Raw genomic sequence first — 15,042 nt, 5'->3', positions numbered from 1 at the left:
TTCTTTTAAGGGGTACTTTATTAACTCTGCCCTCCAGAGAGTTCTGATAGATTAATGGGGACAATTCTGCCTAGTTTGCAAATTACAAAAAGGGAGTAGGCACTAGTAAGTTTATTCAGTGATGGAATAATGAGTGAACTAAAGTTGAAGACCAAATAAATCCTATTTCTGTATTTTTTTCTTTATATGTTTTGCAAGGTAGTATTTGAATATTTTAGAGTATCATATATTTGCATGTGTATATAAGCATTTAGTTGTTTATAAAATTGATATATCATACATACCACTTTATCAATTTAAAATGCAATACATTTAAAAATTTAATATATCGTACTAATGTTTATTTTACATTACTCTTTCATGATTTTAAGTGGCCACTGGCTATTCCATTATATGTATTTACTGTAATTCATTTTACAAATCTGCTATTAGTGGATATCATGGTTATCACATTCTGGGGCACTATTACCTGAAGACTCTTCTTGCTTTTAAGTCTTTGTGTCTATTCTTTATTTCCTTGGGACATATACCAAGGTGTGGTTTTATAAGGAGAATGGGATGCATAACTTTCAATGCTTTTGATACATATTCCTCAAATACCTTTTAGAAAGTTTATTATCAGAACACTCTCAGCAACTATGTATGAAAAACCACTTTCCACCAACCTTCAACAAAGACTTTACAAAACCTTTGCAATTTAATAGACAAGTGATAATTCATTGTTTTTAAAGATATACATTACTTTCTTCGTGAGGTCTCTAATATATGTATTGACTATTTTTATTTATTTTCCCATGAACTATTTTTTCATCTGCTTTACTCATTGTGTTCATCTATTTCTGACTGGATTGCGAGAGCTCTTTATATATTCGTGTAGATTTATTAAATTGTTAAAATATCTTAATAGATTTTTAATTTATTTAAAGGTATTTTTATGCATCTACTATGTGCTAGATATTGTGTCAAAGAAATACAAAGATAAGCACGATGAATATGACTCTTGCCTTTGTTAAGATGAATGTCTACTGAGGAATATCAATCCTTTCTGTCATCATAAATTGCAGGTTTTTAAAAATAAGTTTGTCACTTACTTTTCAACTTTGTTTATGGTATTTTTTGATATGCAGAATTTTAAAATATTTACAGTGTAAAGCCATCAATAATTTAAAATATTGTTTCTAACTTTGATTTTATGCTTTTTCCATTCTTTGATCAGATATTCACGTATGATTTTTAGTTCTTTTTTAGTTAAAAAGCAACTGTACATATCTATAGTGATTTTGGGTTTATGGTACTGAGTAAGAATATTTACTTACTTATTGCCAAAATAGTTAACCAGTTTTCCAAGAATCATTTAATGATTCATTACCTCTCTATTCAATATGCTCCCTTTGTTATGAACCAAGATGGTATTTGTACCTGGGATTTCTATTTTGTTCCATTGATCTACCTGTTCCTTCTCTGATATTATCATATTTTAATAGTTTCAGCTTTATAATATATTTCAGTATCTGGTAGAACAAATCCCACCATTTTTCTTCTTTTTGAAAATTATCTTTGCTATTCTCATCTGATTAATCTTCCAATGTAACTTTATAACAATTGTGCCAAATTTCCTCCCCAAATAACACTTTCATTTTGATTCAAAATAAAATAAATTTAATTAGAGAAGAATCGCTGTCATTATAATATTGCTATCTTTATAATATACATCCTTTCAGAAGATGGTATGTTTCTCTACTTATCAAAATTTTCTTGCTCTTCATCTAAATTATGGATATTTAAAAATGCCCATGTGCTTTAAATTTTATTGTGATCACAATGAGAATATTTTTATTACAATTTTCTAGCTAGTCACAACTGATATGTTGGCTACACAATTTCTTTTTGCATATGTATTTTATTACCAGTCATTTTGCCAGCTTTTTAAAAGTTCTAGTTGTTTTAAGTTGATTTTCTTGCTGTCTTTTTTCTCAGATAGAAAATCATGTCATTAACAAGGAATGTTGTAATTTTTCCTATTTAGATCGCATTTCTTTTTCTGTTTCACTGTGTTTGAAGAGCTTTCAGGAAATGTTAAACAGTGGTGATGTCTGACAGCGTGCAGACACCATCTTTTCTTGCCTCATCTTTTCTTCATCATCTTTTCTTGCCTCATCTTTTCTTCAGTGAGAATCTCCGCGTGTTACCATAAAGTATGAAGCTGTGTACCAGGCTGGGGTATTTTCTATTATGCTGAAGAAGTATTTTATTCCTAATTAATTGAATCCTGAAAATTATTATGAATAAATGGTAAATTATATCAAATGTGATTTTAGCATCAAATGGTTTGATCTTTTGATATATTAATGTGATAAATTATTTAATAGGCTTTCTCTGCTACTGGGCTATTCCTGCATTCCTGGAATAAACCTTATGTTAGTCATGTGCATTTCTTTATTTTATTTTATTGCTTTTTTGAGGAAGGGTCTTGTTCTGTTGCCCAGGCTGGAGTGCGGTGCAGTGATTATGGCTCAGGGCAGTCTTGAACTCCTGGGCTCAAGCTATCCTCCTGCCTCAGCCTCTGGAGTAGCTGGGAGCACAGGCACGTGCCACTACACCCAGGTAATTTTTAAATTTTTGTTTTGAAGAGACAGGCTCTCCCTATGTTGACCAGGCTGGTCTCGAACTCCTGGGCTCAACCCATCCTCCTGCCTCAGTCTCCCAAAGTGTTGGGATTACAGGTATGAGCCTTTAAACAGAGCACTGGGATTAATTTCCTATTATCTCATTTAGGATTTGTAATCTATATTTTGGATGATATTGAGTTCTTATTTTCTCTTACCTGCTTTATTTCACAGGATTTTTTTCCTTCAACATATTTTTTGAGTGTCTTCTATTGGTTAGGCACTTCCCCCTTACACCAAGTTTTTCAACAAATAAATCAAATTTATTGGAGCATAATTTACTTATAACAAATTCACCCATTTTAAGTGTACTGTTTGATGAATGTTGACAAATGTATCCACCCATGTAACCTCCACCACACTCAAGATATAGAACATTTTCACAACCAAAAGACGTCCCTTCACACTTCTTCGCAGTGAGTGCCTCTCAACCTTTGACACCAGGCAACCACAGATCTAATTTCTGTTACTAGAGATTAGTTTGTATTTTCTAAAATCTCATGTAAATGGAGTAAAACAGTGTAAACTCATTTGCGTCTGGCTTCATTTACTCAGCATGAGGTTTATGAGCTTCATACACATTGCTGCATGCAACTATAACATTCCTTTTTACTGCTGAGTAATATTCCATTGGATGAACAGACTACGATGTATTTACCCACTGTCCTGTTGACAGACATTTGGGTCATTTAAGTTTTGAGATTACTATGAATAAAGCTGCTATGAACATCTTTGTACAAGTCTTTATGGAATTACATATTTTTCTTTTGGGGGGTAAATACCCAGGAGTGGGACTTCTTTTCTTCTTTTTTTTTCTTTTTTTGAGACAGGGTCTTGCTCTGTCACCCAGGCTGGAGTGCAGTGGTGCAATCTCAGCTCACTACAACCTCCACTCCCCAGGGTTAAGCAATTCTCCCACCTCAGCCTCCCTAGTAGCTGGGACCACAGGTGCTTACCACCATGTCTGGCTTTTTTTTTTTTTTTGTATTTTTAGTAGAGACAGTGTCTTGCCATGTTGCCCAGTCTGGTCTTGAACACCTGAGCTCAAGTGATCCGCCTGCCTCAGCCTCCCAAAGTACTGGGATTATAGGCGTGAGCCACCATGCCTGACTGGAATGGGATTTCTGGGTTGTATGTTAAGTGCGTGCTGAGCTTTATCAAAGATGCCAAAATGTTTCCTAATGTGTTTGTACCATTTACATTTCTGCCAGCTATCTATGAGAGTTTCTATTGCTCCACAACTTTGCCAATGCTTGGTATTATCAGTCTTTTTAATTGTGGCCATTCTGTGCAATTGTATTTCATTATAGTTACAATTTGCATTTCTTTGAAGACCAGTGATATGGAGCAACCTTTCATGGGCTTACTGGCCATTCACATATCTTCTTTTCTTAAGTATCTCATCAAATCTTTTGCCTATTTTATATGAAGTTGTTTATCTTTGTATTAAATTATAAATGTCCCTTATATATTTTGGATGCCAGTCTTTATATTGGTTTGGTATCCTGGTATCTTTATATATCTGGTATATAATTTGCAAACATTTTTTCCAAGTCCATGGCTTGCATTTCCATTTTCTTAAAGGAGTCTTCTAAAGCACAAAAGTTTTAACTTTGATAAAGTCAAATTTATCTACTTTAAAAAATGATTCCTTATCCTTTCCTACTCCAAAGTTGTAAGAATGTTTCTCCTATGTATTCCTTAAGAAAACAGCTTTTGTTTTAATATTTAAGTCTATAATCCATTCCAAGTTGATGTTTATGTTTGGCATGAGGTTAAGGTTAAGGTCCATTTTTGTTTCCAAATGGATATACAACTGTTACAAAACCGTTTGTTGAAAACACGGTTCTTTCCCCCTTTGATCTTTTTGGCATCTGTTGCATTGACATATGGGTGGGTCTATCTCTATTTTTAGAAAATATTTATTTTTTATTTTTAGTTTTTGTGGGCACGTAGTAGGTGTATATATTTATGGGGTACATGACAAGTTTTGATACAGGCATACAATGTGTAATAACCACATCATGAAAAATGGGTATCCATCCCTTCAAGCATTTATCCTTTGTGTTACAAACAAACCAATTACACTTTTTTAGTTAAAATGTTCAATTAAATTATTGACTACAGTCACCTTGTTGTGCTATCAAATACCAGGCCTTATTCATTCATTCTATTTTTTTTTGTACCCATTGACTACCCTAACTTCCCCCACAGCCCCCCTACTATCCTTCCCAGCCTCTGGTAACCGTCCTTCTGCCCTCTATCTTCGTATTGTTTTGATTTTTAGATCCAACAAATAAGAGAGAACATGGGATGTTTGTCTTTCTGTGCCTGGTTCATTTCACTTAATGTAATGACCTCCAGTTCCATCTACTTTGTAGATTAAATCTCATTCTATTTTATGGCGGAAGTACTCCATTGTGTATAAGTACCAGATTTTCTTTATCCATTCATCTGTTGATGGACACTTAGGTTGCTTCCAAATCTTGGCTATTATGAACAGATCTGCAACAAACATGGGAGTGCAGATATTTCTTTGATATACTGGTTTCCTTTATATGGGGTATATACCCAGCAGTGGGATTGTTGGATCATATGGTAGCTCTACTTTTAGTTTTTTTGACTCTCTGTTTTGATCCATTGATCTATATGTCTATCCTTATGCCAATTCCCTACCATCTTGACTACTGCACCTTTTCATTAAGTCTTGAAGTAAAGTAGGTTTAGTCCTTCAACTTTGTTCTTTTTCAGTTGTTTTGGTTATTTTAGGTTTTTTGCATTCCCATATCAACTGCTACAAAATACCATGCTGGGATTTTGATTGAGATTACACTAAATCTATAAATCAAATTTGGAGAATCCACATCTTAACTATATTGGGCCTTCCAACCCATGAGCATGATTTATCTCTGTGTTTATTTAGTTCTTTACTTTATTTCAGCAATATTTTATAGTTTTCAGTGTATGAGTCTTGCACCTATTTTGTTGAAATTTTCTCAAAGTATTTTGTGCTTTTTGATGCTATTTTTCTTAATTTAATTTTCTGGTTGCTTGTTGGATTATAAATGATTTTTGTAAATAGAACTCATGTCTTCACTTTATTAAATTCACTTATTATTTTTAGCAGTTTATTTGTAGACTCTTAGGGTTTTCCACTAATACAATTATACCATGTACAAATAAAGACAGTGTTAATTCTTCCTTTCCAGTCTATATCCCTTTGGTTTCTTTAAATATAGTGAATTATATTGATTGATTTTTGAATGTTAAACCAACCTTGCATTCCTAGAATAAAACTCACGTAGTTGTATTGTATCATCCTTTTTATATATTGCTGAATTCAATTTGCTAATATTTAGTGAAAGCTTTTTTATCTGTGCTCATGAGGGAGACTGTTTTGTAGTTGTTTCCTTTCATAAGACCTTTTTTTCTTTGGTTTGGGTATCAGGGTACTATTGGACTTATAAAACAAGCTGGGAAATGTTCCATCCTCCTCTATTTTCTAAAATTTTTTTGTAGGATTGATATTAGAATTCACCAGTCCACCATCTGGGCCTATAATTTTATTTGGGAATGGTTTTTAACTGTGAATATAATTTCTCTAAATAATACAGAGCTAGTCAGATTTTCTGAGTCTTTTTAAGTCTGTTTTTGCCTTTTGTGTCTTTCAAAAAACATGTTCATCTAAGAGCTTCCCAGGGGAATATGGATGGGCCCCTTACCCTAGCCCTCCACCATCTGACTCTGCTGACCTGTCAGCCTCATCCTGCACTAGTCTTCAGCTTCATACCTTCATCGGCAGCCATCTGAAGCCTTTCTGTTTTTGAAACACATGAAGCTCTATCTTGCCTCAAAGCCTCTCTAGAGGCTGTTCCTTCTGCCTGGAACACTTTTCCTGGCTTTTTGTATAACTGGTTCCAGTATGACGACACCTCCTTGGAGAGGCCTTTGCTAACCTTCCCTGCCAAAATATCTTCTACCTGCTGATTCCTTTTTGGCCTGTTTATTGTCCATCTGTCTATGCTGCTCCAGGGTGGGGCCTAGTCTGATTGTTCACCTCTTTACCTCCAGCACCTAGAACACCTAATAAGCCTTCAAATCTGTGTTAATTAAAAACATGACTAAATGAATGAGGAATGAAAGTTGGATAAACTCTCTGAGCTTACAGAGAGAAGCTTGCAGGGTTGAGGTGAAGATTGGTGCTGATATCTATACCTCCAGGCACCGTGCCTGGCACACAGGAACTCAGCAAGTGGAGTGTTACAGGATGCCAATTTCCAGCTTCCACTGAGATACCAGGATACAGTGGATACCAAAGTGAGTTTTGAGATAGACCTGAGGGTATTTCACTGGCTAGAGACATGTCTTCTGAGGTTCTAAAAGTGCGAAGCAGTGAAGATTCAGAAATTATTTGTGATCATTTCTGTAAAGACAGCCGTACCTTCCATTACCCCCTTGGAGGTTGTATTAATAGGCAAAATAGTTTAAGGCCAATATGACCCAATTGTAGGTTCCTCTTCCTTAAAAATCTTTCTTTTCTATTCTAGGTGCTGCCTACAATTCCACCATTTCAACTTTTAGCTTTAACTTGTGGCTCCTAACCTTCCCAAATGCAGGTTCCCTAGGGAAGAGTAACTCTTCACACTGAAACAAGTCATTTTTATCCACTGTGTAATATCTACTGAATCTAGGTGACCCAGTGAGAATGAATCTGTTTAATCCTTTCTGGGTGCTTGGGAACAGGGCAGGGTAGGGCAGTGAGGGAGGCCTTCTTTATTTTGCCAGGGACCAGCTCTGTTAGCCCCAAAGCAGAACCTGCCTCATTCAGACAGTGCTATCCTCATGCCTGGGGCTGTTTTCTGTTGGGTTAGTTACCTTCACTGGAGCCCTCTCACACCCCTGGCCCCAGCTCACTTACCTCTTTGTTTATGTATCCGTCCTTGTTGATGTCATACAAATTAAATGTCCACCTTAGTTTCTCGTGCACAGTTCCTCTCAATAAAATCGACAGAGCGGTTACAAAGTCCTGAGAAGGGGAAAAGGCAGAGTGACATTAACCATCAAGCCATCAGACAGGGTGAAGCTGTGTCTTTGGGTCAGACTGTGATACTCTCACAGAATGGTGCCTCCTGCGTCCTCTTGTCTGCCTGGAGGATGTGGCTATGCTCTGTGAAGAGCTCCTGCCTTCGGGTCCCTACCCTGCCCCATTTTTTTTTTTTTTTGCAAGGTGCCCCCTTGAGGAAGAATGGAGCTCTGAGAGACACAGATCAACACAGCCAGCTCTGTTTTTGCCTTATCCATGGCTGCAGTGGTCTGTCTATCATCCCAGTGGCTGTATGGTCTAGTGGCTGAGGACGTGGACTGTAGGAACAGTCTGTATTGAGGGTCATTCTGCCTACATTCAAATCCATCCTTATCATTTATGTGCTCTTTGACCTTGGGAAAATTACTCTATCTCTCTTTGCCTTACTCTCCTCTTCTGTAAAAAGGTAATCAATAATAAAACCCTACCCTATAGGGTTATTGTGGGAATTAGAGTAAATGAATTAATACATACAAAGCCCTAAGTACAGGGGCTGCCACTGGGAAGCAGTGTGCCCGGAAGCTCATACACTGTTGTTATTAGTCCCCTGAGTCCCTGAGTTCCTGCAGGCCAGGGAAAGTTGCTGCTGCTTTTCCCCATCTTTAGGAAATGCTTACAAATGGATAAACGTGTCTTTGGTCTGACTGAGAGCTTTTGATGGTCCAGCCCTTCCCCCAATGCCTTGAGATTTAGAGGGGGAGGTGATGCAGAACCAGAGGACCCCTAGAGTGGACCCCAGATGAGCGTACCTCGAACTTCACGGAGCCTGTCTGAGTGGTGTCGAAGGCATTGAAGAGGTAATGGGCATACGTGCTGGCATCTACAAGGCAGAAAAGGAGGGCAGGTGATGGGGGCAGGAATTCCACACAGGGAGAACCTTCCAAACAAGGCAGGGCTTCGACAAGAAAGAGAGGAGAGTGATGCTAGGGTGAAGGAAAGGAGAAAATTATGGAGTGGGGCCCATTGACTCAACTCTTTGGGTTTGGGTGTGAAGTTAGATCTAGCAAAAAGTGAGATGAGCCCTTGCCCCTCCCTCTAGCCATCATGAGAAAACCATTCTCCTGCCTGTCTATGCACGGAGTCGTTGGTGTATGAATAACACAGTGACTGCATGACAATGTTCTTCTGAACGGCCATGCAATGCCTGGGATGAGCACTCACTCCAGAGTAGAGAGACCTGAACTTGGATGCCGCTGTACTACATAAGCTATGTGACTGTGGGCATCAAGCACGACCTCTCTGAGCTTCCCTTTCCTACCTCTCTACAATGGGATGTAGCAAGACCTATCTCTTGAAATTTTTTAAAAAGTATTTTAAACTACAGCTGTGCCTGGCATACAGTGAGAACTCAATAAACAGTGGCTCAGTGGAACTCAGCAAACTGAAATTCTGGGGCCTGCATGGGACAAAACTGCCTCCCCCACCTGATCTGGGTAGGGGCCCCACACACCAAGGAAGGCATCTGTCTGCTGCCAAAAAGGCCCATGAGAAACAGGGCCCAAGAAGTGTTTGGAATGCTTGGATTTGCATTTTGTCAGGATCCAGGGAAGGTGTCTTGCAGGAGACAGCTCTTGGAGACAGGATGCAAAGTGGCATGTGACACATGGAGGCCACAGGAGGAGTCACCGATGTGGTCCCAGGCCCATGGGGACACAGCTGGTTCCCACAGGAGTCGGGCAGGGCAACAGAGCAGCTGTTGTGGGCCTGGAACACTTGTAAACTGGCTTCATAAGCACAACTTTATGTTTCCTGCCTCTTTTTCGATTAGTTTATTTTTATAGTCTTCGGTATTTACTGAAGTTCTTTTACAAAATTCCAGCTTGTCTCAGCTATTTTAAGGAAAAGATTCAAAAGTGCCCTGCACAATGGTGGCGCCAGCATGGCAAAACCTGTTTCAGACCCTTATGGAATCTAATCCTGGTTTGCTACTCACCAGCTGTGCAATCTTGAGTACATTGCTTATCTTCCCCGAAACTCAGTTACCCCGTCTGGGATTATAATACCTGCTTTCTAGAGCTGTTCTGAGACGTTGTGATATTGCATTATCAGCCCTTCTTCCCCTTCCAGGGTGGGTTCATTTTCAGAGTTCTTTCCTGCTAAAGCTTTGGAGACTCCCACCTCTCACGATGAGGGAGGTGTCCTGCCCTGAGTTTGTCCCTTCCTCGAGAAGGAAGCAAATGGCAAGGAAGAGAGGACTTGGAGGAAGGGAAGGCTGCTCACCAGAGAGGGAGCTGGGCAAGATAGATTTCAAGGTCAGACTCACCTCCGTGAGGGAAAAACTGAGCATAGATCTGCTTGAATGTGTCTTCGTTGACCACACCACTGGGGCACTCCTGTGGGAAGTGGAGAGAGTCAGCGGGAGGCATTTGAGGGCCAGCACTAGGAGAAGACTGGGCCCAGCCTTGGTGTCTGGGGTTCCTCATGATCCCCAGGGGCAGGGACATGTGCATTTCCACTTCTCCCAAGTAGTCCCATCTCAGGACTGGCGCTGCTTTGCAAAATGATGAGACATTGTCAGAGAATGGGCACTGTGAGGTGGAGAGATTTGGGGCTTTAAGATCAGAAAAACCTGGGTTTAAATCCTGGCTCAGCCAATACTAAGCTTTGTGACTTTGGCTAAGCCAGTCTCTGATCCTCAATATCCTTACCTGTAAAATGGGGGTAACAATAACTTCCCCAAGGGTATCTTATGAACCTATGTTAGGTGGTATTGAGTCCATGGTAGATGCCAAGCAGTGTAGATTTCTTCTCTTTTCTGGATGCTGTTCCCTCTGAGCCCAGTGCCTGCCTGGAAAACTTTCCCACAGGATCCTTCTCCAACTCGGCTGCCCACTGCTAATGCTGCCATTGAAGGAAAGAAGCCCTAATGGTAGGAAACTGGGCACTTGGCATGTACAGTCAAGGCTAGTGTGGAAGGAAGAGGCATCCCAGCACCTGTCAGATAACTCCCAGGAGGGGCTGGAATCCCTGTGGGTCAGCAGTTTGGAGAACATTGAGGCTGTGGTCAGTTTGGAACTGACCCAGCTCAGCTCTACCTACAGACTACACCTGGAGGGAGGGTGACCAGGTGCACGTCGCTGTAGCCCACCCAACTCCACACCACTCCAGGATTTGGGAATAAGATTGAACTCTGAGAGTTAAACTTAAAAAATAAATTACTATCCAGGATTGTATCTGAGAGCTCTCAAACTGGCCCGAGACTGCAGGAACATATTAATGTATTTAAAGTAACAACTAAACAAGGAACTCCCGTCCTCTGACTCCACTTTTGATTGTAACCTGGCTTCCATGTGGCTTCCAAGGAGAGCGGGTCCCAGCGAAGGGAGAGGAGTGTCTGTTTCCACTGTCAGTTCCATTTCCCATGGTAAATTAATACACCGACATTCGGCTTACACATCAGTCTCGGTGAGCCTGGTTAGCATAAGTCAGCAGGGCCAAATCCCATTATTGTGGGGGCACCACCAGGTTGGAAGGTATGACTATGTTAAGGGCTAAGGCTTGACCCTGGGCCGGGGTGAATTCCTTGAGGATGTGCCACCCTGTGAAGTTTCTAGGCAGTTGGCCGTTTACTGTCTCCTGAGGTTGCTCCATCCTCACCTGGAGCCTTCCTTTCTAGCCAGGTGATCTCCCTCTCATGCCCCCTTTATAGAGCTGGCCTTCCTTGTACAGCCTCACATATGGGAAACGCCTTATGAGCTCCCTTGGCATTGGGGAGAGTGTAGCCTCACGTGGGAACCCCCCCCCCAGGCCTTCAGAGCGTGCATGGGTCTTACATTTTTGAAGCCTCGATAAAGGACCTGCAGCTCCCTCTTGGTGAAGTTGGTCTGGGCCTCGAGCTGCTCCAGTCCCTCGGGCCGATGGCAAACCATGGTCATCTCCAGCTCATCTTCAATCTTATCTGGAACCAGAGAAGATGGCATTGGAGTGGTTGAGCTTGGGAGTCATTCTTGTTAGGTAACAATCTGGGCTGTCAAAAGAGTGGTGTCACGACCTGGGATCTAGGACTGTGGGCTGGGGTCACACTGCCAATGGCCTTCCTATCTTGAACCCCACTTCCCTGCCCTGTCAGCCTCTGTGTCAAACACCACACAGGGAGGGGGCTTCGGCGTTGGAGAGAAACATGTTCCCAGTGGAGGCAAAGGCAGAAGTGCTCAAAATAAATCCATATGAAAACATTTTCCTTGCTTTAAAAATAACTTCTTTGCATATTCAAATTGTTTCCCATGGAACCTTCTGAATATTCCAGAGACATAGGCAAGTAAGCAGAATGATAAACACCTCTAGACAGCAAAGGGAAACAAAATTATTTAAAGAAACAGTAAACTCTCACCATTGGGGCCAACTAGGAATGGATAGCATGATTTAGCAGAAAGTTCAAATTACGGCATGTTAAGTATTACTGATAAAAATCTGAATGTATTTACAGCGTATTGTTTTGTAATGTCTACTAGATAGCCTTAAATACTAGCAAAATATCTTAAATGGGAGCTACTTTGTACAAACCATTTGAAAGGCTCTAAAAACAGTTGTTGTAAGTAGTAGTTTAAGTATGCCTCCCTTATGGACTATCATGTAATATAAGATTGCATTAGTTATTTAGAAAGTGTGTCAATTAAAGCAAGGAATCTGCCCATCTTCCACTGAAGGATCACAAGGTCCAAGTCCATGGAATTTTCAACGTTTCAACATCACAGAGGGGTAGGTGAGTGATTTCCTTTGGGCCCTGCCAGAATGTGTTCTATAAACTTACACCAATCAAGAATCAATTGCCATCTAACCTTCTCTGCCTGTTGTTGTCATGCAGATATTACCAAATCCATCTATTAAACAACTGTAAATCTGGGCTGGCAAGAATAGTGATGAGATGGGTGGCTGCTGGGAATATGCACAGACCATGTCTCATCCTGTGGCAACCCACAGCAAGCACAGGCTGAGTTGCCACATCAGGTGAGCAGGTGTATTAAATTGTGTGCATTTCTCTCATCAGTGTTGGTCTCATTGCACCAGATTTTCCCTGAAATTGTCACTTTCCCTTTTGAGACTTTGATCCCAATACAAAAGGAATCCATCAAATTAAGTTTGTATCTTGTACATATCCCCAAAGGTGATGGATGTTCGTGTGAGGCTCCCGTAACTTGGTAACAATTCCTAATTGCCATCTTTCTCATGTGCTGGGCAATACATATCACCTTATCCTGCTGGGACTAAGGCAGACGATTTGTTATAAATTAGATACTGTTTATGCCACAGAGACAAGTGGCCAATTTCCCCAGAATTCATAATTCTTACAGAGCCTTTAATTATTGTTGTGTTTGTAGCTAACAAGATAAGTAGCAATTATCTAAACGCTGAAGCATTTCTACGTAAATGAAAGGGCTTATTCTCAAAAAGAAAGGAAGAAAGAAAAGGAGAAAAATTCGCATAAGTCTAATTCAGAATGCTTATATACATATTAATATTTTACATCTATTTTAACCCATTTTAACAGAGAAATTAATTGTTGGTTTGAATCTCCTAGCATTAGATCTAAAAGCATTTTTATTTTTAAAATGCACATCTGTTTATCTGTGCATATATTCACAAGAAACTTCCGAAGGGGCTGCAGAGGTTTTCACATCCCTCCTTTTGCCCCTTAGGAATTCCCTGGGTACTGCCCAGGTGACTTGAGTGAAGAAAGGAGATGAAGCAAAAATCACATTAAAATGCAAATAAAGAAAATGGGAATATTGTATTTTTTGAGTAAATGAGGTATTCTTGAAGACATCCAGTACACTGTTAGATTTATCTTAGCCAGAAGCATGAAGGGTTTTTTGCAGTACACTTAATTCCTTGATCTTCCTGTGACTGAATTCCTCACAAGCTCGGGAAATTTCTTTGTGGGAGCTTGAGAGACTCTTTCCGACTCAAGAAACAGCACTTGTTTCCCATCACCTTCATAAAAAATGCACTAAGTAATTATTGAGATATCAACTATTAAACCCACTTCATTAAGGAGGAACTGGACTTTATTAATAAATGAGTTGTTTGCTGTCTGGGTAGCAGGATCAACTTCTACATCAAACAGATTCTGTAGTATCTGCATATTTGGATACTGACTGCCAAGCTTTTGTTTTGTTTTTCGTTTTCATCATTGGCTAAGTGTCAGGCTGTGGTAACATCGGTTGTGGAAGGAAATTTACTTCTTTGGGGCTCAAGATGCTGGGAAGTAGCCTGCCTGTGGATGTTAGGTAAACCAGTGGCCCTCTCTTTGTTTCTTCTTTCTTTTGCTGTATTTTATAGTAAGAATTGTAATTTATATCACAACCCAGTATACACACATGTATATAAGTGAAATGTTAATGAAATATTTTGAAACAAAAACTCCATGAAACGATCCCATCCCTCACTAATGTGAGCTGTGCTCTGGTCTTAGTTTTAATGTATTCCTTTGTAGACTCGTGCTGGTTGTGACGCTCATGGGTCATGACTTTTGATTGAACTGCACTGATTTAACTTGTCTACAGCTGTGGCAACCTCACAGGAGTGCCCACGCTGCCGCTCTCACATCAGCTCTCCCTTCCCTTTCTTTGTATGCCTCGTGGTGCTGGCCGCTGTAGACACATTCACAGGAAACTTTACAGGTGACGGGCAGTGGTTTTCACCACCCTCCTGTTGCCACCCGGGGATTCCCTGGATGAAGCCCAGGTAGTCCCAGTAAAGGAAGGAGAATGGCCCTGTTCCCTGCGTGCAGGAGGAGAGAAGAGTGTGAACCCGTGGGGAGCCTCCTTGACAGTTCCTTCTGAGGTTTGTTCAAAGTCTCTGATGCCAGATGTTGCTAGTCATTACTTTGTTATAAAAAATAATGATGAGCTAGTTACTAAGTCAGACTTAAGTTTGAATGGTTGAGATAAAAATTAACTTGAGATGTAATACTATGGCAATAATGACATAACAAGAATAAATCAGAGCACCTTTTGTTTGTAAAGTACTTTTAAGCCATTCAGTGTTCTCATGCCTGTTGTTCCATAACCTTACGTGTGACGGGAGTGAGGGGACCATTGCCCTGCGCATATGATATTAAGAAGTGATTTTCTAACTGTGAGTGCCTCACACAGTGATAAATACCTATCACTAGGGGCAAAGAGAGATGGAATCACCAACTCTAGAGGATGCTGCACAGGAAATTCTCAGATTGAATAGTAGATGATTTAGATTAAGTGATCCTTAATGTTTTGGGATCATAGACTCTTCTGAGTGTGGAATGAGGGGTTTAGACTCTCTCAGGAAAAAAAATGCACAATCACTGCACATTTG

At 40.1% G+C, this 15,042-nt stretch overlaps 1 protein-coding gene across 6 annotated transcripts in view; it reads right to left on the bottom strand.

Annotated features, from left to right (window-relative positions):
• KCNIP1 (potassium voltage-gated channel interacting protein 1) overlaps positions 1–15,042 on the bottom strand; it is a 383,467-nt gene that overhangs the window by 6,133 nt on the left and 362,292 nt on the right. For 5 of the 6 annotated variants that reach the window (XM_003950671.5, XM_063811667.1, XM_001150636.7 and 2 more), the window contains 4 exons: positions 11,523–11,647; positions 10,013–10,082; positions 8,499–8,569; positions 7,585–7,692 (listed from right to left, as the gene is read on the bottom strand). In XM_003950671.5, coding sequence (XP_003950720.2) covers positions 7,585–7,692; positions 8,499–8,569; positions 10,013–10,082; positions 11,523–11,647 — 374 coding nt within the window. Of the gene's footprint in view, positions 1–7,584; positions 7,693–8,498; positions 8,645–10,012; positions 10,083–11,522; positions 11,648–15,042 lie in introns of all 6 variants that reach the window. The other variant, XM_001150323.8, reaches the window with a different exon arrangement.

The sequence above is a fragment of the Pan troglodytes genome, chromosome 4 (assembly GCF_028858775.2).
Source record: "Pan troglodytes isolate AG18354 chromosome 4, NHGRI_mPanTro3-v2.0_pri, whole genome shotgun sequence".
Classification (NCBI taxonomy): Eukaryota; Metazoa; Chordata; class Mammalia; order Primates; family Hominidae; genus Pan; species Pan troglodytes.
This window is presented reverse-complemented; position numbering and strand designations above follow the sequence as displayed.